General features: G+C 39.0%; 1 protein-coding gene across 1 annotated transcript; it reads left to right on the forward strand.

Annotated features, from left to right (window-relative positions):
- Positions 1-677: 677 nt before the first annotated feature.
- rgs9b (regulator of G protein signaling 9b) lies at positions 678-21669 on the forward strand. The gene is made up of 19 exons (XM_072668152.1): positions 678-871; positions 3930-4026; positions 7080-7130; positions 7582-7688; positions 8364-8415; positions 8604-8662; positions 8810-8886; positions 9338-9419; positions 10017-10079; positions 11978-12007; positions 12130-12191; positions 14028-14141; positions 14270-14385; positions 14484-14571; positions 15592-15730; positions 15831-15913; positions 16064-16187; positions 18844-19262; positions 20916-21669. Exons 1-19 carry the CDS (start codon positions 806-808, stop codon positions 21070-21072), a joined length of 1986 nt encoding a protein of 661 aa, XP_072524253.1. The 5' UTR covers positions 678-805; the 3' UTR covers positions 21073-21669.
- The last annotated feature ends 924 nt before the right edge of the window (positions 21670-22593 follow it).

Genomic DNA, 22593 nt, shown 5'->3' on the forward strand with positions numbered 1-22593 from the left:
CTCAGACAGACCCACATCTGCTCAGTACACAGAAAAACAAAAACGACCAGCCGTTCATTCTGTATAAGCATCGAAACGCGAGTCATCAAGATCTCTTCAACTCTTTTCAGTGAAAGTTAGATAGCTAGTTAGCCGATTCCTGATTCTTGTATAACTCAGAAATGGCGAGTTAAAAGTCAAGGGTATGCGTTAAAAACAAGCAAATAAAAAATATTAACTATTTTAATCAAATTTAATGCATCATATAAATGTAATGTGTTTGATGTGCATCGTTTACTTTGCACACGCTACATTTATTTTTTATTGCAATATGTTAAATAAAGCTTCTTAACAGTGATCGTTAAAAATAGTACAAATAAAAATTGTTATGAAAAAAATATTTTAAAAATCATAAACAATTAATAAAATATATTCAGTATTATAGCACGTGAACAGTATTAGAGCACTATAAATATTCTAAAGGCATTTTTGTAGAGGTGCTTCCTCTAACTACCACAAAAAGCCAGTGTAAAAGGAAAAGGCCACTGAGCTCATTTGGCAGCTCAACGTCGCCCCCTGCCGGACAGACCGATCAGCGTCACTGCCTCTGCTCCGAGGCAGGATGTGACAGGTTTGGCTTGTAGGAGCGGCGCTGTTCTCTGATTGGTGGAGACAACCAGCGTCTCGGTGTGTGTATCAATAATAATAAGAGATTAGCCTGGATTAGTAAGGCTCCCACGTCCATCCGAGAGCCCCCTTCATTTCTGCTCCTCGACGGTCGTCGGCAGGCTGTTCCTCCTCTGCTGTGCAGACTAAAGACCCAAACATGACTATAAGAAACGTGCGGGATCACGGACAGCGCTACAGACCGCGGATGGCTTGTCTGAAAAAGGTGGGTTGAACGCATGAATGGAGAGGGGTTAAAACACCGTCCTCTGTGGCTCTGGTGTTATTCAGCAGCATTTACTGCTTGTTTTTTCCCCCACTGGTGATATTAGGCGTCAGGTATTGATTGGAAATTTGACGATATTGATCAGCTTCACCTGAGCTTCATTGGGTTGCTGACAGTCACCTGTTTTGTCAGACTTTCTGTCTGTATTGGATGGTAACTGATGTGCAACTCCTCTCATCCTCTTCAGCATGTTCATGGTGTTTCTGCAACTGTTGCTTTTGACTCTTAGGGCTATGTAAGAACCACAGTCCACTGTGAGCACCGAAACAATAAATATATGTAATATACAGCTTATAGAGAAGATGAGAGGAAGTCACAGTGTAAGATATCTAGGAATTTCGTTGTTCGTTTTCTGTGCACCCATGCCCTTCTCCGTCACCTTGCACTCTTTTTAAAAATCCCACAAGCATCATTGATGCCACCTATATTTATATATATCAGAATTAGATTATTCTGATCTGATTATTATTAGTAATAATAAGTAATTAGTAAGTATTAGGGCAGGGGAAGGCTATAAGGGGAGTTTCTACAGAGCATATTGTGATTAAGTATTGCAGTTCAGATTTACAGTGGAGGTCAAGGAAAGCTTTTGTAACGAACTGCAAAGATGAAAAGATATGCTGGTAAGAAAGGCAAATCCCCTGTATGATCACATAGAGTGTACGGTTCCACTGTGCAGTGCTGCTTGCAGAAACATACTCCTCACTGAAGAGTCCTAAGAAGAAAATCTTACCCTAACATGTGCAGTAGGCTGCATCTGGAACATCCAGAGAAGAAAGATGTAATGATCCAGAACATACATAAAAACCACCATGAACCACCTGGGGAGACACAAACCTCACAGCCCCCTGAGCTAAAACGTTACCAACTTTTAGTGTGGGTTAGGTACTGAGAAATGTCCACTGTTCAGCTTAAGGAAGGTCAGTACTGCATGTACTTAAAGGTATTAGTCTGGCTTTATCACCAGCTTCGGGTCTCTTAAGATATTGCACTAGGTGATGCTTCAGCAGCATTCTGAAGTAAGCAGATGCCCAGCGACTGTCTATTAAGCTCTCTAAACCTAATATTGACTCTACATTGGAATGGTAATAGTCCAATCACTTGCATAAGAGCTCACTGTGATCCAGATGAAGGTGCATGATTCTCCAAACAGCCTTCAAAAGCCAAAGCCCCTGACAAAGCAAGAAGCAACTTCAAACAGCCCGAAAGACTAACCAATCAATCATGGGTGTATTTCAAAGGGGTCAGCCACGTACCCATCAGGGCATAAAACAGCATGTGAGAGAGCGACAGGGATGGCTTCATGTTTAAATATTGCAGCTGCGGACTTACTGACCAGTGAGAAGAGCACTGCAGCAGTTCCTTTTATTGCCTTTAGCCTTTAGTGTTTAAAGTGTAGCCTCTCTCTCTCTCTCTCTTTATACATATACATATGTGCATGGGCAAACACCTACTACTGTAATACACTTACTGGAAGCTGTTCATGAAAAGTGTCGATCTTAATAGAAACTCACATGAGATGTGCTGGGATAATAAGACCTAATCAGGATTTTTGTTGCTAAATGTTAATAGATAATTATTTTATTAATTAGTTATAAAATTAGTTACAGGAATAGTATAACTACTCAAGAGTATTACAAGCTGAACCTACCTGTCATTGGGCGTGAACACCAGTCACCACTGCTCGCAGCTGTTTGTGCATACTTCAATAACGTCAGATTTATATTGTATGTCGCTTTTTACAAGCTGATGTTGTCACAAAGCAGCTTTACTGAAAACTGGAAATAAGACAACAAGAAACGATCAATATAATATGTAACCCCAAGCGAGAAAGACAAAGGTGAGAGTGGTATGAAGAAGTCCTTTAAATCTGAAGGAAGAAACCTTGGGAGGAATCAAGACTCACAAGAGAGAGAACCCATCATCCTCTGGTCAGATCCACTTATAAATGACTAATAAGTTGTATACAGTCACATTAACGCCACATAAGTCTATTTACCTATTGCCTGGTAACCCCCCCCCCCCCCCCCCCCCTCCAGTCTCCTGTACTACCAGAATTTTATCTCCCTTTATCTCCATGATGGACTGCAGACTAGTCTACGGCTGCATTTCACAATCCTATCATATCCCACTTGCTAAAATCACGTTTTCCCACTAACATGTTCTGGTTCACTTAAAAAGTACATCACATTGTATGAGAGATAAATGTGTTCTGTTTCTGATTTCAACTGATTTAAGAGGAATAATTCAGCATTTTTAATAGAATGTCTTCCCATCACACCTGGGGAATTCAGTCTTTTACCACAGTGTGATTTCACTGTCACAAACCAGGAAGAACAGAAACCCTATTGATTCAGAACACACTATGCATTGCCTTCTGAATCTGAGTGTGCGATTCAGTCTTGGATACAGCATTTCCATCAGATGTGTGGTTTCTGCTTAAGACACCATATCAACCACTTGAAATGCAATAGTAACCACTATGGCAACCACTAAGAAACAGCTTAGCAACAGCATAGCTCACACTTGCAACAACTCATCTACCATCTACTCATCTTTGGGCACCTTAGCAAAGACCTGAAATACCATAACAACCACCTGAAACATCTTAGCAACCAACCAAAGCACTATAGCAGCCACCAGGAATAACGGTAGACCACCACCCACCTTGGCAATCACCTTAGCAACCAACTAAAGCACCATAGCAACAACCAAGAATGACCTTAGGCAACACCATAGCACCCACTTAGCGACACTCTAGCATCCACATGAAATACTTTAGAAGCCAACTTAGCAACCATCTGGGATACCAACACAACCACTGTAAAAAACGAAAAACAATTTTACCTAGTGACCAGGTTCAAACAGCCTAGCAACAGTTTAAAAGTGGGAACTGCTTACACTGCTCAACATTTCTGCATTTTCTTCAGGAAATGCATTTGGTTTTAGTCATTATTATCATAGTTTACTGTTATGACCCTTGTCCTATTTTTTGCAGCTGGAAGCTGTGGTGCTGGAGATGCAGGACCCCAAGACTGGGGTGAAATCTCAGACGCAGAGGCTGGTCATCACCACCATCCCTCATGCCATCACAGGTAAGCTCTGGACGAAAGATTCAGCAGTTCTGCACTACTGTGAGGACACGGGCATCGTTATTGTGTGCAGCTGCGCTGTAACGGAACATCTCACATGCCAGACGAGACACCACTAGCTATAAGCTGAACTGACGAGACTCTCCCACACGCAGTGATTTCTTCAGAGAGGCCGCTCTTTAACTGTGCTAGTTACAGCCAGCCCATGCATTGGAGTCCTCTTATGTAGGTCTAGGTCTGAAGTATCTATTGCCATGACAACCCCTGAGCAGCTGGCTGCAATGACTCCCTCCTCGAGGCTGTGTGGTCTCAGGGTGGAGAGCTTTTCTTGAAACCTCTCCATTCTTAAAGCCTTGCTGCTCCATGACCACGAAAAAGGTGAGACACACTAACGGGGCATATTTTTCCTTGCGTGTAAGATTTGGGTGAGTGATATTTTTTTAGTTTAACAGTAAATATGGTTAGATTTAGGTTTGTGAATTGTGAATATTGGAGCAGACAAAACACACCAGTAAAACAGCTGTAAAAAGACTATTACACTCTACCAGGATTTGCTTTTTCAACGTTTGCACAAATGAAGGCAGAACAAGAGGAACAGTTAACTTGTTGTACTAGAAAAAAAAAAAAAAAGATATTGATTAAGAGGGCTCACGTCCCGTCCCGTCAAAGATTAAACTAAATAAAGTAAAATATACACAGATAAGAAATACAAAAATGATTCCTTATCTTTGTATGTTTAATGTATATATTTTACATATTGTAAAACACTTTCACTAACTAACACTAACTAATGTTTCAGGAACGTTCAGAAAACGTGTGACATAATATTGATTTTCATTATAATATTATTAAAACATTTCTTACACAACATTCCCAGTTACACAAACAGTAAAGCTTATGGAAACATCTGAAGTAACTTTCCCAAAACTACAAATACAATAATAATGTAGCTATGAATTAATAATAAATCATGTATAAATTACAGTACAATAAAAATACTGATAAAACAGATACATAATCACATAAATAAATGATAAATAATGTTGTAAATATTGTATGTCATGAAACATTTTCCATACTTTTATATTTCCAAACATTAGTATAAACATAAACATTAAACATAACATTGAATATTTACTTACACTGATAACACTGATAATAAAAATGTTTAAATGCTGAACTGGTGTTATTTTTTGAAAAGCCCAGATCTAATTGTGAGAATAAACAAATAATCGTTAAAAAAAAATAAAACAAGTACTTTCCAAAAGAAAACAAAAAATGAGTGAATGAGATGAGTTTGAGTGAGAAGAACCCATGGAACCCATGGTTTATGGAACCTCCACATAGAATCTTCCATTATGTGAAGGTTCAATAAGCCTTTAAAAATGTTCTGGACAAAATGTTCTCTTTTTCGAACATGGTTCTTTAGAGGACTGCAGTGTGGTTCTTTTTTGGCATCGCTGAAAGATGCCCCTGGTTTAATCCTTTAACACTCCAAGGCTTATCACACACTAAGGTGTATTACTCACGAACTACAGGGACGTCTGTACAAACAGGTGGGGCTATTCTCTGGTAATAGAAGTTTATAATAACACATAGGCTTAACCTTATAACAGAGCACTTGTTACAGTGAACACTGATTTTGGAGCATTTCGAGTAGTCTTATTATCCTACAAGCTCTGTGAATTTATCAGTAAGTACTGCAGACATATTTTCTGTAATTCCGAGGTTGAAGAATTGAAGTATAGACCTGCTGTGTGTGTAAGTAGTTAATATTTCAATTCATTCCAAGTCATTTTAGCAATGCTTCTGAGAAGTGTGTTTGGCACGATGAGGATACCCAGTGTGTTCATGAATGATTTAGTGACATCACAAGGATCGGGTCAGCAGGCCCACCCACCCAACTCTCTAATGACGCTGCTCTGATTCACTCATGCAGTCTTCTGCTCATTTGGCTCCAATTAAAAGAGCTCCTGCTGGCCAGACACCAGCAAGCCCAGTCATGACCCGACAGCCAGTGCAAGAATGTTCCTATACCTTCTATACATCTAATAATAAGCGCTTTATGCATTTCTTTGAAATCTTAATAGAAATAGTTGTTTAATAAAAATGATAAATGTGAAATTGATCATGCTAATTTATCAGAAGTAAAACATTGATTGCATTATGGGTTCCTCAAACCTGACTCTTGAAAACTGGTCCTAAATGGTTCCTGGATTGGATGCATGGGTCTAGGAAAAGCTATTAACTGGTGTAGGAACCTTTACATTAGGTTCTTCATGTTTATATTTTATTAACAAAATAAGTTATTTAATGGGCCGTCCACCAAAAGGTTCTTCTGGGAACTAAAAAGAGGGAATCTTTATCAACTGCTGCTGCTGCTGCTAGTGTCCAGCACAGTTTAATGACTTCCTTGCTCAAACACACCTACTAAACCTAGTAATTAACAAGGCTGGGAGTCCCAGAGGCATTATAGCACAAAGATGATGCTTAAATGGCTAAACTAGCATCCCACTCAACACTCTCTCTACCAGTTAAGATGATCTTTATACTGCAATGCTTTTCAGGAAACTCTAGGGTTTCATTTCTAGGGTTCTAATGAGTTAAACCCAGGTGTGTTTTAGAAGGAACTCATTAAACTGTGCTGTACACTGGCTGTCCAGGACCTGTTATACAGCATTGCTCTGAAGAACCCCTTTTGGCGTCTCGGTTTTAAACAGCTTGTGTGTGAAAAGCATGAAAAATGGTCTCTCTCCTCAGTTTTCACTCTACTGCATTTTAGTACATCTTTTCTCCCTTGGCCTTCTTAACTGCTGTTTTTATTGTCTGACAGTCCAGTTTACCTCTGTCTCATCCAAGTTCACTGTTAGACGTAATGGCGTGTGCAGTCTCCACAGGTGAGCCGCACATAATTAAAGCCAACTGCCCCACCTGCTGTGGTAACTTCTGCAAGCCTTATCACTGATGGCTGTTCATTCCAGGGAGATGTGGTGAAATTGTTCATTATAACAATGCCTCATTTCAAAACTGTAACCACATGTCTCTCCTGCCTCCAGGTGAAGATATTGTTGAATGGATTGCTAATCGTTTCAAAGTAGATGCTGCTGGTAAGTCGGGTGCATTGTTTTGTGTATTATAGTGTGTGTATTCTAGGATGTCAATCTGACAAGTGGATGCAAAACATCCACTTCAACATACAATACCTTATGGACCATTCCTATAGACTGGTTCATCCTAAAATGTTCTCGATGGGTAACTGATGTTTTAAATGATGTAAATAAAATGAAAATGGGCAAAAAATAGAGTTTTTGAAATGAAGTTTTGATATGTCACCGACCATATAAATCTGCGTCTTCGCTTCACAGTAGATCCACACTGCATGATCCATAGTCTAAGCACTCCTGGTCTTAAAGTTGGTTGGTACAAATGTGTTGACCTTTCACTAAACTCACTCACCTTCTGTAATAAAGCGTAGCTTGGAAATCTATGCTGTAAAAAAGCAAGTAGAAGGCCCTTTTTAGTTGTGTGAAATACTGTCTCGCTTATATTTAATTCTAGAGGCCCGAGCCATGGGTACTATGATGGTGGCCTTTGGATACATTTACCCACTGCAGGATCATAAGAGACTCATTATCAAACCAGATGCTTCACTGTATCGCTTTCAGGTAACAATCCACCACAAATGTATACATATACACCCAGGGCCCTGTTAAGGTATCCGGGGGCCTTGGGTTAATTCTTTCTTGAGCCTTTTTTTTCCAGACCCTTGTCAACATTGTTTCCCAAAATAGAAACTTGTGTCAGGAAACACAAGTAAGATCATTTTAAGCAGCATTATGCAAGAAGACTGGTATTTCTTGCTCCTGGGCTCCCCCAACATTCAAGTGGAATTTACGCTTTGAGCCACCACTAAAGGAGATGCACTACACAGCCTTTGTTAACCAGCTGAGAGATAGAGAACCTTTACTAGAAGTGAAAGAAGTCTGTGGACTGAGGCAGTAGACTAATATTACAGGATTTTACACAAAGACTTTTATACGCATTTCTCGTAACAGTTGTCCTCCCTGCAGTAGAGTTGCATAGTGCAGTTACACACTGTAAACCTGGATAAGTTTACTAACTAAAACAAAACCTGCTTAAAACATTACTTAAAAACTTTACTAAACTAAAACCGTAAAACTAACCGTTATATTAAACTTCATATCTAAGAGAAGGTAGACAGTGGGAAATGACTACATACAGATGTTAAGTGAGGGGAGAAAAGCTTACCATAGCTGTTTGCCCTGTGTGTGTGTCCTGCGTTATTGATAACAATGAGCTTGTTCACATTCCTTTCACAGACACCTTATTTCTGGCCTGCACAACAGTGGCCAGTGGAGGACACAGACTACGGTCAGTAATTCCCCATTCCCTGTTATCATAAATCAAATAAATCATAAATCATGTGAAATGCAGAATGATCATGCTTCTACATGCAATATTTGCAACAGTGGTACTGTTATCATGGAAATCTCTGTTAATGAACAATTAGACAATTCATTGTTCGGAAAATCTAATGCTTATTTTTCTCTGTTTTCAAGCAATATACTTGGCAAAGAGAAATATACGTAAAAAGGGGATGTTAGAGCTGCACGAGCAGGTAATGCTTTTATGACCACACTCACGTCCGCTTCTCTAAACACACACCCATCATATTGTTGATTGCTGAGCATTGTTTCCATGGTACCCATGTCTGGAAGCCCACTTCCAGCACAGAAACTAATAAAGAATGGCTTTTTCGTCTCAGGAGCAGTATAATAATCTTCACAAATGGATGAACCACAAGTGGGACTTCATTGTAATGCAGGCCAAAGAACAGTACAGGTCAGTTTGATATGGACTTGATTTGAGCTCCCAAACCCAGTCCTGAGGACCCTCCTGCTCTGAACATTTTGTGGTTTCTTGCAATTGTTCAGTTTCCTATTTCAGTTCATGGGCTGATTATTAAGCGATTTGTGAGCTGGTTCAATTGAGCCAGTTCATAGCACCATTTTTATATTGTCTTCAGTTTTGCACACTCTTAAAAAAGGGTTATTTGGCAAAGGGTTCTTCTAGGTTCTTTAGTAAAGCCATATCAAGTCACTCACTCACAAAATCTTTCATATATAAAACATTTTGTAAGGGTTCCAGGAGTTAAAGGTGCCTTTTCAATATTATGTAGAACCCTATTTTCTTCAAGTGTATATAGTACGTCAGCTTAAATGGTTTACTTTCAGACACTAAGACACTACCGTACTCCGTATGGATTTTTACAGTGTGTTCTCTCTGTGCCCAGGGCAGGAAAAGAGAGGAAGAAACCAGACCGAGTGGTGTTTGACTGCCAAGAGAGAGCCTACTGGGTAGTGCACAGACCACCGGTGAGTTAGCAAGATGAAATGTGTTTGTTTTTTTTTCTCAGCAGTGTAAGAAATGAACATTTGGGTAGCTATAAAAAAAAGCAACGTGTGCTTTGAGTCATCTATTTCTGTTCCCAACCGCCAGGCCCAAGGACCTTCATGCTCTGCACATATTTCTTCAATTAAACTCAGTCTAGCTTTCCAGATTGAGTTTATCGGCTAATTAAGTGCTTTGTGAGCTGGCTCTGGGCTGTTAGAAGTAGGAAAACACAGAAAATGTGCAGAGCATCCAGCTGGTGACCATATCTACCATATGTAATTACTTCATAATATTGCAGATAGAGATTTTGACTGGATAATAGAAGATCTTCAATCAGTCAATCATTTTCTTCATTACATGCTCAGTAAAGCACTGCTTAATTAAATGGATGTTTACACAACTTGAAGATTTCACATACAGTAAAGAGTTCTAAACTTCAGTTAAGACTGTGTTTTATGATGCATGCTGAGAGGGAGATTATTGATTCTGTCTGGGAGGTTTGATGTGAGTGGAGGATGGTGAGTTGGCATTATTGGCATAGAGCAGTTGCTTACTTTTCTGCACTGTTTACTGAACAGCCAGGAACTATTAGTGGGATGGACTACGGACTGGAACGCCTTGTAGATCCCAACCAGGAGGAGGTAAACAGGTGAGCTAGCTGTTAATGCTTTTTAAATGAGTAGCTATACTCTTAAAAAGTAAAGGTGCTACAAAATAGTTATTTGAGTGATGCCATAGAAGAACCACCTTTGTTTCCATAAAGAACTGTGCTTGTTATAGAGGTGTATGGGTGTGAAGACCTTTTAAAAGACCCAACAAACAAAAAATCAATTTAAAGGTCACTTCTCTATTACAGAAATGGTTCTTTAAGAAACCAAAAGTGGTTCTTCTATGGCTTCGCTTAAAGAACCTTTAGTTTGGAGGACTAAGCTTTAATCCTTAGAGGATTCATTACTGTATTGTTGCTATACTACTCATATATAACTGCATATTTATATCTACATCACACACATAATGCCTTATACACTTTACATCTACATTCAATCTACGTTCTGTATCGGCAGTTTTGCTTTTACGTTTCTGTGTTGAATAAATGATAAAAACAGGACATTGTAAGGATTTTAATCAACAACTTTTCATCACATTTAAATGTTATTATATCTGCTTTCCTTCTTACAAACACAAACCTTGTATTAATCTCAAGTTTAATAAAATGTTTATTGAACACTTACGATTCTAGTAATGAAGCATATTAATCACCAGGTTTCGCTCATATCTGAATAGTTATTTGGGAGTAAGTTATGTGTGTGCTGAAAAAAATGTAAAGCATACTCGGCCTCCATGGTGTGCGGAACTGCTGAGACTGCTGTTAATACAGGGGGAAGCAAAAGCATCTAGCCTGTCAAGGACGCGTTTAGTCTATCAGCTTATATACAATAGGATTTATGGTGTGATAATCTCACTGTTGCTGCACACTGGGAGAGCCTGCTAAACCTAGATGTCATGCACTGCACAGGTTGACTACTGACCAGTGTACAGTTCTGGCTTTGTGGTTTGACGCACCTAATATTGTAATGATTTTCCAATGTGATGGAATAACATCCAGAAATGTAATTGTGTCCTGCACTGAACTCAAAAAAGCAATGAAACCTAATAATCTAAAACTGGCCTAATAATGTAGTACATTATCACATTATTAGGGATTATTTTTTTCAGGTTTCTTAAGAGCTATTTACATTATTGGGGATTTATTACATTGTTAGGTTAATAATTTGTGATACCTTATTACATTATTAAGGATTTATAATATTTTTGGGTTGATCATTTGTAATACCTTATTACATCATTAGAGATGTATTAAATTTTTTGTTTGATCATTTGCGATACCTCATTACATTATTAGAGATGTATTCCATTTTCATTTTACATTTTTTTATTTCATTTATTTTTTTTAAAATAATTTTTATCATCATTTGTAATTCCATATTAATTTTTTATTACACGAGTTATTACATGAGTTCAGTGCAACATTTTGTTACAGTTCTGGGATTATTACATCATCAGTAAATTATTACACTGATTACATTGATGCTACATTGGTTTTCAGTGTATATCGATGTTCTTAGAGAAACAGATCAGATCTTTTGGACTGTCTGTGACTGACTGTCTTGTGTCTCTTCTTTATTTGCAGATTTTGTCTGACATTTATGTGGTAAAAACATCTGCTTTGTAAGAAAAGCCTCTTTTCAACCGTACCATATTTCACATCAAGCCAAATATTAACAATGTTTATATTTAAAACAAACAATCCTTTTATTTAAAAAAATATATTAATAAACAATAAACATTGTAGTGTTTACACCATGGGCTGCAGAATGGAGTTTCTGGTTTTGACAGACATAAGAAAAAACGTCATCTCATGAGAATCTCAAAGGGTTGGGCTACAGCTTGGGTGGCGCCACAGTTCTGCGGTTCATGGTCTAAACAGTATACCCTGTAAAAACAGAAGTTTTGAGCCATTTTCATTTTTTTTTTTCAGAAAAAAACATCTGACTACTTCAGAAGAATAGTAAGTGATCATATTTTATGCTTTACTGTTGGCTTACACTAATTCTGTGCATGATGTACAGAATAATCAAATAAAAAACTAAATACCCATAGCTAATTACATTATTCCCTCCCTTGGTATAGATCATCTTCACTCAGCAATGCATTATGAGGCCCAGAGTGAAGTCATCTGTGTCCATTGGAGCGTATGTCATATAACAGAACAGGCACCCTTTTTGCACTGTGATGACATTATTTTTATATTCCTGTTATTGAATGAATATATATATATATATATATATATATATATATACAGTGAGTCCAAGAAGTATTTGATCCCTTGCTGATTTTCTTTGTTTGCCCACTAATAAAGACACTATCCTTCTGCACTTTTAATGGTAGATATATTCTAACATGGAGAGACAGAATATCAAGACAAAAATCCAGAATATAATTTTAAAGAATATATTTTAATTAATTTGTATTTCAATGAGGAAAATAAGTATTTGATCCCTCTTGCCAAACACACTCAATACTTAGTGGCAAAGCCTTTGTTTGCAAGCACAGCGGTGAGACGTTTGTTGTAGTTAACCACAAGTTTAGCACACACACCAGGGGGAATTTTGGCCCACTCTTCTTTGCAGATCCTCTCTAAATCATGAAGGTTGGTGGGCTGTCGCTTGGCAACTCTGACCTTCAGCTCCCTCCATAGATTTTCGATCGGATTGAGGTCTGGCGACTGGCTGGGCCACTCCATGACCTTAATGTGATTTTTCTTGAGCCAATCCTTTGTTGCCTTTGCTGTATGTTTAGGGTCGTTATCATGTTGGAAGACCCAACCACGGCCCATTTTCAGATCCCTGGCAGAGGGGAGGAGGTTGTCCCTCAGGATTGTGCGGTACATGGCTCCATCCATCTTCCCAGTGATGCGGTGAAGTAGCCCTGTACCCTTGGCAGAGAAACACCCCCAAAACATTATGCTTCCACCTCCATGCTTGACGGTGGGCACAGTGTTCTTGGGGTCATAGGCAGCATTTTTCTTCCTCCACACATGGCGGGTGGAGTTGAGGCCAAAAAGTTCAATTTTGGTCTCGTCTGACCACAAAACCTTCTCCCAATAACTTGGTTCATCTTTCAAATGATCATTGGCATACTTGAGGCGCGCCTCCACATGTGCTCTCTTCAGCAGGGGTACCTTTCGGGCACTGCAGGATGTGAATCCATTGTTGCGCAAAGTGTTGCCAATTGTTTCCTTGCAAACTGTGGTCCCAGCTGCCTTCAGGTCATTTGCTAACTCCTGCCGAGTGGTTGCAGGACGATTTCTGACTGTTCTCAGCATCATTGCCACCCCACGAGGCGAAATCTTCTTTGGAGCACCGGGCCGAGGTCTGTTGATTGTCATGTTATACTCTTTAAACTTTCTGATAATTGCACCAATAGTTGTTACTTTCACATCCAACACCTTACTAATCTTTTTGTAGCCCATTCCAGCTTTGTGAAGGTCAACAATTCTGACTCTGAGGTCCTGTGACAGCTCTTTGGTTTTACCCATGTTGGAGACTTGAAATCTGTGTGATCTGTCTGATTCTGTGGACAGGTGTTTTTCACACAAGTGATTAGTGAGAACAGGTGGCTTCAGGTCAGGTAACAAGTTGATTGGGAGTGTCTAACTGGTCTGTAAAAGCCAGAACTGCTAATGAATACTAAGGGATCAAATACTTATTTCACTCCATGAAATACAAATCAATTAATATATATTCCTTAGATTTATTTTCTGGATTTTCTTTTTAATATTCTGTCTCTCCATGTAAGAATACATCTACCATTAAAAGTATAGAATGATCATGTCTTTATTAGTGGGCCAACGAAGAAAATCAGCAAGGGATCAAATACTTCTTGGACTCACTGTATATATGTGTGTGTGTGTGTATGTGTGTGTATTTTTCTAAATGTTATAATGCTATTACTTACATTTTTTATTTAGTTTACTTTTGTAGCAGTTGTGTATTATCATTGTTATTATTATGCTACTATCATTGTAGACTTGTGAAGTACACCACAACATACAAGCAGCATGATCCCTTCCTTTATCCAAGCCTTCCAAGCAACCCCTGGTTAACAGACGATGTGACATACTGGCAGCTTAACACATCAAAGTGAGTCCCCATTACTGACCAAATTGTTACATATAACATTATAGATTTCATGTGATAGATAGATTTGAACCTTGTTTGCTTTTGATTTAAGTTTTTGCAAAGCTTATGTGTGTGTGTGTGTTTTAAAGTATTGAGAATCCAACGAAAATGAGAGTGGAGCGCTGGACTTTCAGCTTTGGTGAATTGCTGTCTGACCCCCGTGGGCGAGACGATTTCCGGCTTTTCTTAAAGAAAGAGTTCAGTGGTATGTGACGTGAATAATACCATGAATAAACTATTAGAATAAAATATTAGAAAGCACTGACTGGACGATGGTTTGAATAAATCTGTGCGGATGAACAGGTGAAAACCTTGCATTTTGGGAGGCATGTGAAGATCTCAAATGGGGTACTGCAGCTACAATGAAAGAGAAAGCTCAACAAATCTACAAGTAAGCTTCATATAACTTTAATATTTTAATAATAACCATTTAATGTTGTGATGCTTCTTATATATTTTACAGATTGTAGATAAAATGCTCTTCTCTACCAAATATGTTTTAGTCATTTTGTTACACTGTACACGGTCATATCAGACTACTATGACCACCTAACCTAATAGTGGAAATAACCGCTCTTGCCTCAAATGACACTAGTGAGGTGTCGTAGCATGCACTGTATTAGGTGATGGAAGGTGTTCATAAAAGAGGTTAACTGGTCCACAGTGGCACATTGATTTCTCTGTACCACTCGCTGGTAGTTGTCGTTCTCCTTTGGTATCAGTGGCCCATGGGTCACCACTGTTATGCAGTTGGGAGGCACTCAATGCGCAGAAGTCCCTTCTTTGTACACCTTCACTATGGTGGCTCTAGAACTTCCCACAAAGTTAGCGGTTCAGTCATATCTGAATATTATGACCATGAGATGAAGTAGGGGGTGTTAGCATCTCAGAACCACATTGAGCTGCACATTGAGCGCCTCACGAGCCATTGATGCCCGAGAAGAACGACGAATACAGTGAGTGGTACAGAGCAGTTGACGCACCACTGTGGAGCAGTTATCCTATCCAGTTAACCTTCCATCACCTAATATAGCCCATGCCCCAAAATCTCACTAGAGACATCCCAGCCAAGGGTGGTTATTCCCACTCTTAGGGTGATGGTCATAATATTCTGATATGTATATTGTCACTGTCAGATTAAATAATCACAATAGCAACCTTTTCATTAACTGATTTGTTTAGTAGTTTAAAGTTTTATTAGTTGTTAATTGGAATGAACTGATAAAGGAATTGTGGGCATATGATATCTGATATTTCTGGGATACATATAAAAATATGTAAAGACTACATCCACGTGAGAGCATTTATTTGTGGAGGGTAAAATGCAGTAAAATACTGCTGCTAATATTTTTAAGCAAATATTTACTGAAAAATTGACATTATTGACATCACTTGTTTTGTTGTATTTTAGAACGTTCCTGGCTCGTGGAGCCCCTCGCTGGATCAACATTGATGGAAAGACCATGGAGATAACTGTGAAGGGCTTGTCTCACCCTCATCGCTATGTTCTGGATGCAGCGCAGACCCACATCTACATGCTGATGAAAAAGGTCAGCCATATCCCCTGAAACCCTCGGCAGCAGTCAGCCATTCACTATTCTGGTCACCTCTACAGCCAGAAAGCTAACATTTGCTCTGCTTTTCATGTAGGATTCATACGGCCGGTATCTGAAGTCCCCTGTGTTTAAGGAGACTCAGAGAAAGGCTGTTGCTCCTGAGGCTCACAATTTCAGGTTAGTGATAAAACACAATGTATCAGGATTAATACTTATTACATATTTCTGAAGCTCGAATGGTGCCTGGAAAAGAGTGAGTTGTGAGTTGGCAGACAGTGCTTGCCAGAGCATAAATGTCATAACACACAGCATTTTGTCCCCTCTCAGTGAAGCCCAGCTGGAGCAGAATGCTAAGAAGAGGAGGCCCAGCCTGAGCCCCATCATCCTGAGGCAGCAGGAAGAGGAGCAGAAGGCCAAACTGGCTGCCAGCGGACCTGTGGACATAACACAGGTTATGAGCAAACTGGCCCAGAAAAAGGGGACAGAACACAAAACTAAATAATAACTAAATATGTTGGGAAACAAATTCAATCTGATTCTGTAACATGAACAGAGAATAGTCAGACATAAGTCATATACGTCCCACATCAGAAAGAACATGTAGTCAGGCACAGGAACAGCTTCATTAGAATAACAGCTGCTTTGATTTGTGAAATAGTTCAACTAAATTCAGTGTTGCTGAAGGAAACTACAGTAGATACTGTACTCAAAAATGAACTAAGCCTCCCAGACAGAGTGGCAGTAAGTTCAGGCTTTTGCAGATGCCGTTGTTCAAGGATGATTGGGTAATAAAAACCTGCGTGATGTGTGCCAGGATTCATAGATTGAGATGAGGTGGTACAGTGCAGTGAATGCCTTGTTCGATGTGTGGAAAATGGGTTGCAAAGCAGATGTTAACTATTGCCAAAAAGGAGTGACTGCAAATGCCATAGTGTGAAGGAAGTAGCTGAATTTGCAGGTGTATCGAAGTGTACGGTCATACAGGTCTACCAGCAGTGGAAAAAATCCCTGTATAAAGGAAATTCTTGTCATTCTTGAGCAGAAATGAGAAAAGGCCTCTTGCATGACACTACCTATGTTCATGCTATGCAGTTCCCTGCAGAGTGTTCTTTAAGAAATTGGTTGTGAAGAACCTGCGCTGACTTCTACAAGCAGTTCTTTCATGGAAACTAAACGATTTTCATTTGCAAGCTGTAAAACACACCAGTTGTCCCTGTCTGTCAGTTTTGTCTTTCAGACACAGTTCTGATGAGAACTTCCTGTAGACTGGGATTTTTGCCACTGCTGGTATACCTGTATGACCGTATGCTTCGATACACCTGCAAATTCAGCTACTTCCTTTACATTATGGCTTTTGGCACGTTGGGAACCTTCACTACACTGTATCATCATTTCTCAATCTTTGATTCTTCCTGCAACATCATCTACAATGACCTGAAGTTACTACCACCTTAAACCTGCAGAATGAATATTGGGGGGAACTTATGTGAGATACTTAAAACAGCTAATTTTAAAGCTTATGAACTTTTTAAAGCAATATTGTATTATTATTTATTTATTTATTTATTTATTATTGGCTCTATCTATCTTAATGATCAGAGTTAAATCTGTTAAAGCAGCAATCTAGCTTTAGCTAGCAGTACTTGTACAGTTTATATGTACATTTTTCTACCATATAAGAATACTCATACAATTACTTATACAATGCTTATGATAAACAACAAATCTACTCAAATCGATGATACAAATCGATGTTAAAAAGTAAAAATTTAAAAATCGGTTCTTCATGAATTAAATATTTTACAACACAGTTATTATGTGTAAGTACTCATCATGGTAATGTAACCATTTTTTTTTCTGTGGAATCGATGGGATTTCAGCCCACTTTTTTCAGTGTAATGGTCTGCCATTGTACTATACCCCCACTGTCTTTTTATGTTTTGCAGCCCAAGTGCGATCATTGCGAATTCATGTCATGTTTTATCATATTCTGTTTTTTTGTGTGCATTTTGTGCAACATGCAACATGTGAGTCCTATCCACATAAAATCACCGCCCATTTCTCTGTTTTGTTTACAATCCCTTCTATCCCAATGTCTGATTTGTGAATTGTGCTGTTTGTCATTCATGTAATAAAGCCAGTCATTCCTGTCCACCATGTTTCTTTCTCATTCAAACTCATTGACTGTTTTTGTTTGAAATGTTTGTATGTGTTGTCACGACTTTTATTTAGTATTGAATATTATTATAACATTAAGACCACCTCTTTGTTTTAGCACTCATCATACACTGTATATTATATCAGCTCCACGTTCCATATAGGAGCACTCTGTAGTGCTATCATTTCAAACTGCTACAGACTGAATAGACAGATTAACACATTAGAGCCTCCTTTTGCTCTCAACAACCCTCCTCATGGCATAAATTCCACAAGATGTTGAAAACATTCTGGTCTGTGTTAAGATATTAGCGTCATACAAACCTACATACAATCTTATTGTCAAGCTTATAATATGGTTTGAAATGACTTTTAGTGTTATGCTGGAAGTAGCTGTTAGAAGATGGGTAAATTCTGGTCATGAAGGGGTGCACATGGTCAGCAGCAATACTCCAATAGATTGCTGCATTCAGGTGATGATTGATTGGTATTAACTGAAAGTGCCAAGAAACATTTCCCACATCACAAATTGGGTCAGTGGATTTAGGCTGTTGGCCCCAATTTTTGACCCTAGCATATGTGTCCAGTGTTGGTCAGTCTGAGCCCATGACAGCCTCAGATTTCTGTTCTTGGCTGATGGAACTGGAACCCAATGTGACCAATGCCTTTGCAGCCCATGCACCTCAATTGCACAGACTGTTTATCTGCTTACTGTAGTCTTTCTGTCAGCTCAAACCAGCCTGGACATTCTCTGTTGACAGCTCCGAACTGCTGCTGACCGGATGATTTTTATTACACCATTCGTAAGAAACTCCAGGGACTCAAACTTCCCTGAAGATCAGCAGTTACAGAAATACTGTGTGGCCAATCTGGCACCAAAAATCATGCCTTTGTCAAAATCAGTGAGTGTATGTGTACGACACTAACATTTGTGACCGCTCTGTCCACAGCTGTGCCGGTTCACCGCCCCTGTGCCCCACTTGGCTGTGTACACAGGGATTTGTGAGAATCAATCCACTGCCTCTCCAGGGCTAATGACACTGCCCAACAGCGCTGCATGCCCTTCTCCCATCAGTGTGGCTATCGATAGCACCCCAGCCTCTGAGAGAAGGTTTGACAGCGGGGGTCCTGCCTCCTCCCATTTCCCCTCTATAGCTGAGAGTGCTGAGACATCTGTGTCTGAGGAGAGCCAGCCACCTGCTCCTAAGTCCCGCGTAGCCCTGTCCCTCAGCCGACTCCTCCGCCGGGGATGCAACGCCCCATCAGTGTTTGCCAGCCTGTCACCAAAATGTGCCGTTACTGCAGGTGGAGGGAGAGTCCAGCCCCTTGGAGAGCCCCTCGCACAACCACCGCCCAAGAGGATTGCAAAGTCAGTAAGACACCACATGTATAATTAAAATAACATACCAGTATACCAGTTATAGAGAACATATAAACAACATCCAGTGTACAGTAACTGCACATAGAACATAGTAGCAAGTACACTGTACAATGTAGGTAAAAATATATTTAGGGGTTCTTTAATTTGAAACTGTGGAGGAACCTCTCAAATGTGCTTTGAGGAAAAGGTTCCATAGGTTCCTCAAAGCACATTAAGAGGTTCCTCCACAGTTCTAAATTGAAGAACCCCTAAAAGTTCTTCAAGAAAGTTATACTTTTAACAGTCCTTTTGTGAAACATTTTGAATGTGCTACAGTGTTGTAAAACAATGATATTTTTGAATAGCAGTGTTTCCTTCTTAGACCCTATTTATACTTGGTCATTTCTATACATCTTCAGTATCAGGATTATAACCGAATAAGGCCAAGACACATAGAAAAAGTGTAAACCCGTATACTTATCGGGTCACTCAAACATTTCTGAACATTATCTGACAAGACACATGTAACAGTCATGTGGCTAATCTGGATACAATCCAGATACTAGTCACATTAAGTGACCAGGTGTAAACGGGGTCTTTACACTGATGTTTGAACATATTCTAGAGGGGGATTGTGTCTCAATTGTCTTCCCAAATGTATTACTGCCCCCCCACACACACACACATCACCTAATGTGCTTCCTCCTCGTTACATGAAATGCCACCATATCTTATTAAACTACCCTTAAAGCAACATCATTGGACATTCTAATGCACTTGTCCAATTCTGTCAGTTAGGAGATGCCCACTCAGGCTTTTATTATGCTGAGTGTTGGGGAAGTGGGAGGGCCCTGGTACCCACCCAGAGATAGCAAGGCTATTCAGTTTAATGTTGCACAGGTAGGTGACTGTCTTGACCAAGGACTTAGTCACTAATTGTGTACTCTCACACAAAAAATAAACAGACTACAAATGGTTCTTTGAATGAAATTATTGAAGAACCCTTTGGTTCCATGTAGAACTAAATGAGTACATGAGTGTGCAGAACCTTTTAAAAGGTTTAAAGAATTGATATAAATATATATTTTTCATCAATTTCCGGGTTATAGATTGTGTAAAGGTTTTTCAACTCTTTTATGAAAAAATGTGTAGTAATGATGAAGTGTAGTAGCAGAACTGAATCCAGTCTGCAATGAGGAAGGCAGTGTTGTTACCCACTAGGTTATCCATTATGCTACACCTCCCACCCACAGAGTGGCATTAGCAGGGATTGACCTTGTGATCTCTTGTTGATAGGGCCACAAATTTATTCTTAAATAAGGGAACAGCTTAACACCTCCTGTTGTGTCCTAATAGTTTATTATTTAAAGGGTTTGATTAGGAAAATGTTATAATCATAGTTTTTTCATCATCAGAGTATTTAAATGACACTGAGGTGTCACTGGTGCATTTCTTTGTATTAGGATAAATAACTGAATAATAATTCTGAAGTTCATATTGAATCAGGATTGAGGCCTTATTAGTTATGAAATTACTAGTCATCAATACTTTCCATAATATTTCCATAATCGATAGAGTCATCAATCAGTTGTCATCAATCAGTAGTCATTACGTCCTACAATGTCCTCCCAGTTTCAAAAACCACTTTCATTTCTCCCCCAGTTTTTTCCAGATCAAAGTGGACATCCCTCCTGAATGCCGCATCTACCCAATTGACTCAGAGGATGAGGAGGAAGAGAGTCCTGGTACAGCGAGAGGAGGAGTGAAGGAAATCATCTGCCCATGGGAAACAGTCACCAAACATGACGGAGCAGGATAGAGGGATCTGCAACACATGGGGGGGAAACACAGAGAGAGAGAGAGAGAGAGAGAGAGAGAAAGAGAGAGAGAGAGAGGTGGGTCACGGTGTCGCCATCTTTACCACCCAGACATGCTCTAGGAGTCGACAATTGAAGTAACAACATTTTAAACCTAGTTGTCTGTGTTTCTAATAGCTTTTAAGTAGTGCCTACATGTTCTAGTAGCCGGTGGAACAACTTGGTTGTAACATGGTTGTTGGATTTTCTATCTGTATACCTGTTTGAATATCTGTGGGTATGGCAAAAGGAGGCCTTATTTTAGAGGAGCTTTTTTTCGTTTTTGCAAACTTGTTGTCAGATCAGTTAGTATTGCAAAGATTTTGTACTGGGTATGTTCATCATTTTATATCTATCAAAGATGCATTAATGTAAACCTTTGAGAAATATTCAATATTTTCATAGTTGTATCTCCATAAAGACAGTAAAATAGTATGTGGGACATTTACTGTCTGAATGTATTACCTTTAAAACGTTTACAGTTCACTACAGAATGCGAATGTGGTCATTGCTCATATTTGACTTGTGGAAGTGCCTCAATAAAATACTTCAAAAATGAACTGCCTCCTGCTACCTATCATCATTACTTTCATTTTTCTTACCATCTATATTATGATTGTATTAGTTATATTATGTATGATTATATCAGCACACCTGAGCAGAATGTCAGTCTTATTCGGTGGTATGGTGACTTTTTTATCAATAATTTATAAGCAGTTTTGACCAGATAAGTATGGATCCTCCCTTGGGAGTTTTGGTTCTTCCCAAGAGGGGGTTTTCCTTGCCACTTTCGCCTTTGGCTTTCTCACCGGGGTTCTTTATGATTGTTTTAGGATTTGTTGATTTGTTAATTTATGATTTATGATTACTTGTAAAAAGCGCTATACAAATAAATATGAATTGGAGGCCTTTACTGATCCTCAGAAAAGATGAATAGTGTGATAAATGTATCAAATACCATGATTGTTATCAGTTATCAGAATGTGGCAGATTTCTTTAAAAAATCTAATCAGATTCAATCAAATCTGAAAATTGCATTGTCCCTCACAGTTGTAAAAACACAATTTATACAGCATACAAAATTACAAAGTTTTTTTTCCATCTCCATTTTGTAAATACAAAGTTTTTGAGTGATAGAGATGATATTCTGCTAAAATCCATGAAAAGTAACAGCAAAACCCCATCTTTATAAGACACTTGGGAACTCCAACTTTAGTAATTGTAGTTCACATGCACACTTTTCCTCTTGGTTTGTTGGCATTTTCTTTTTCATGAAATTCTATTTTTTATACACATCATGAAAATTTCACTGGAAAATGGCATTTCTTTGGAATGAATTTCTGAAATTCTTAACATGTTTTTCTCACATCAGCAGCTTCAGGCTACCACTGCTCCTACAATCCTCTAAGCAGGACCTGAGTCACTGTTGCAGTAACTCGCAGTAAAAACTGAGACAGTTTTCGGTATGCACCAGGAGACCTTTG

This window comes from Salminus brasiliensis, chromosome 22, assembly GCF_030463535.1.
Source record: "Salminus brasiliensis chromosome 22, fSalBra1.hap2, whole genome shotgun sequence".
Taxonomy (NCBI): domain Eukaryota; kingdom Metazoa; phylum Chordata; class Actinopteri; order Characiformes; family Bryconidae; genus Salminus; species Salminus brasiliensis.

Bases quoted from the DNA above. Each gene is read 5' to 3' on its own strand.
- rgs9b (XM_072668152.1), top strand. From the start codon at position 806: ATGACTATAAGAAACGTGCGGGATCACGGACAGCGCTACAGACCGCGG. The intron at 872-3,929 runs GTGGGTTGAACG...TATTTTTTGCAG, and splicing joins GGATGGCTTGTCTGAAAAAG to CTGGAAGCTGTGGTGCTGGA. The intron at 4,027-7,079 runs GTAAGCTCTGGA...TCCTGCCTCCAG, and splicing joins CATCCCTCATGCCATCACAG to GTGAAGATATTGTTGAATGG.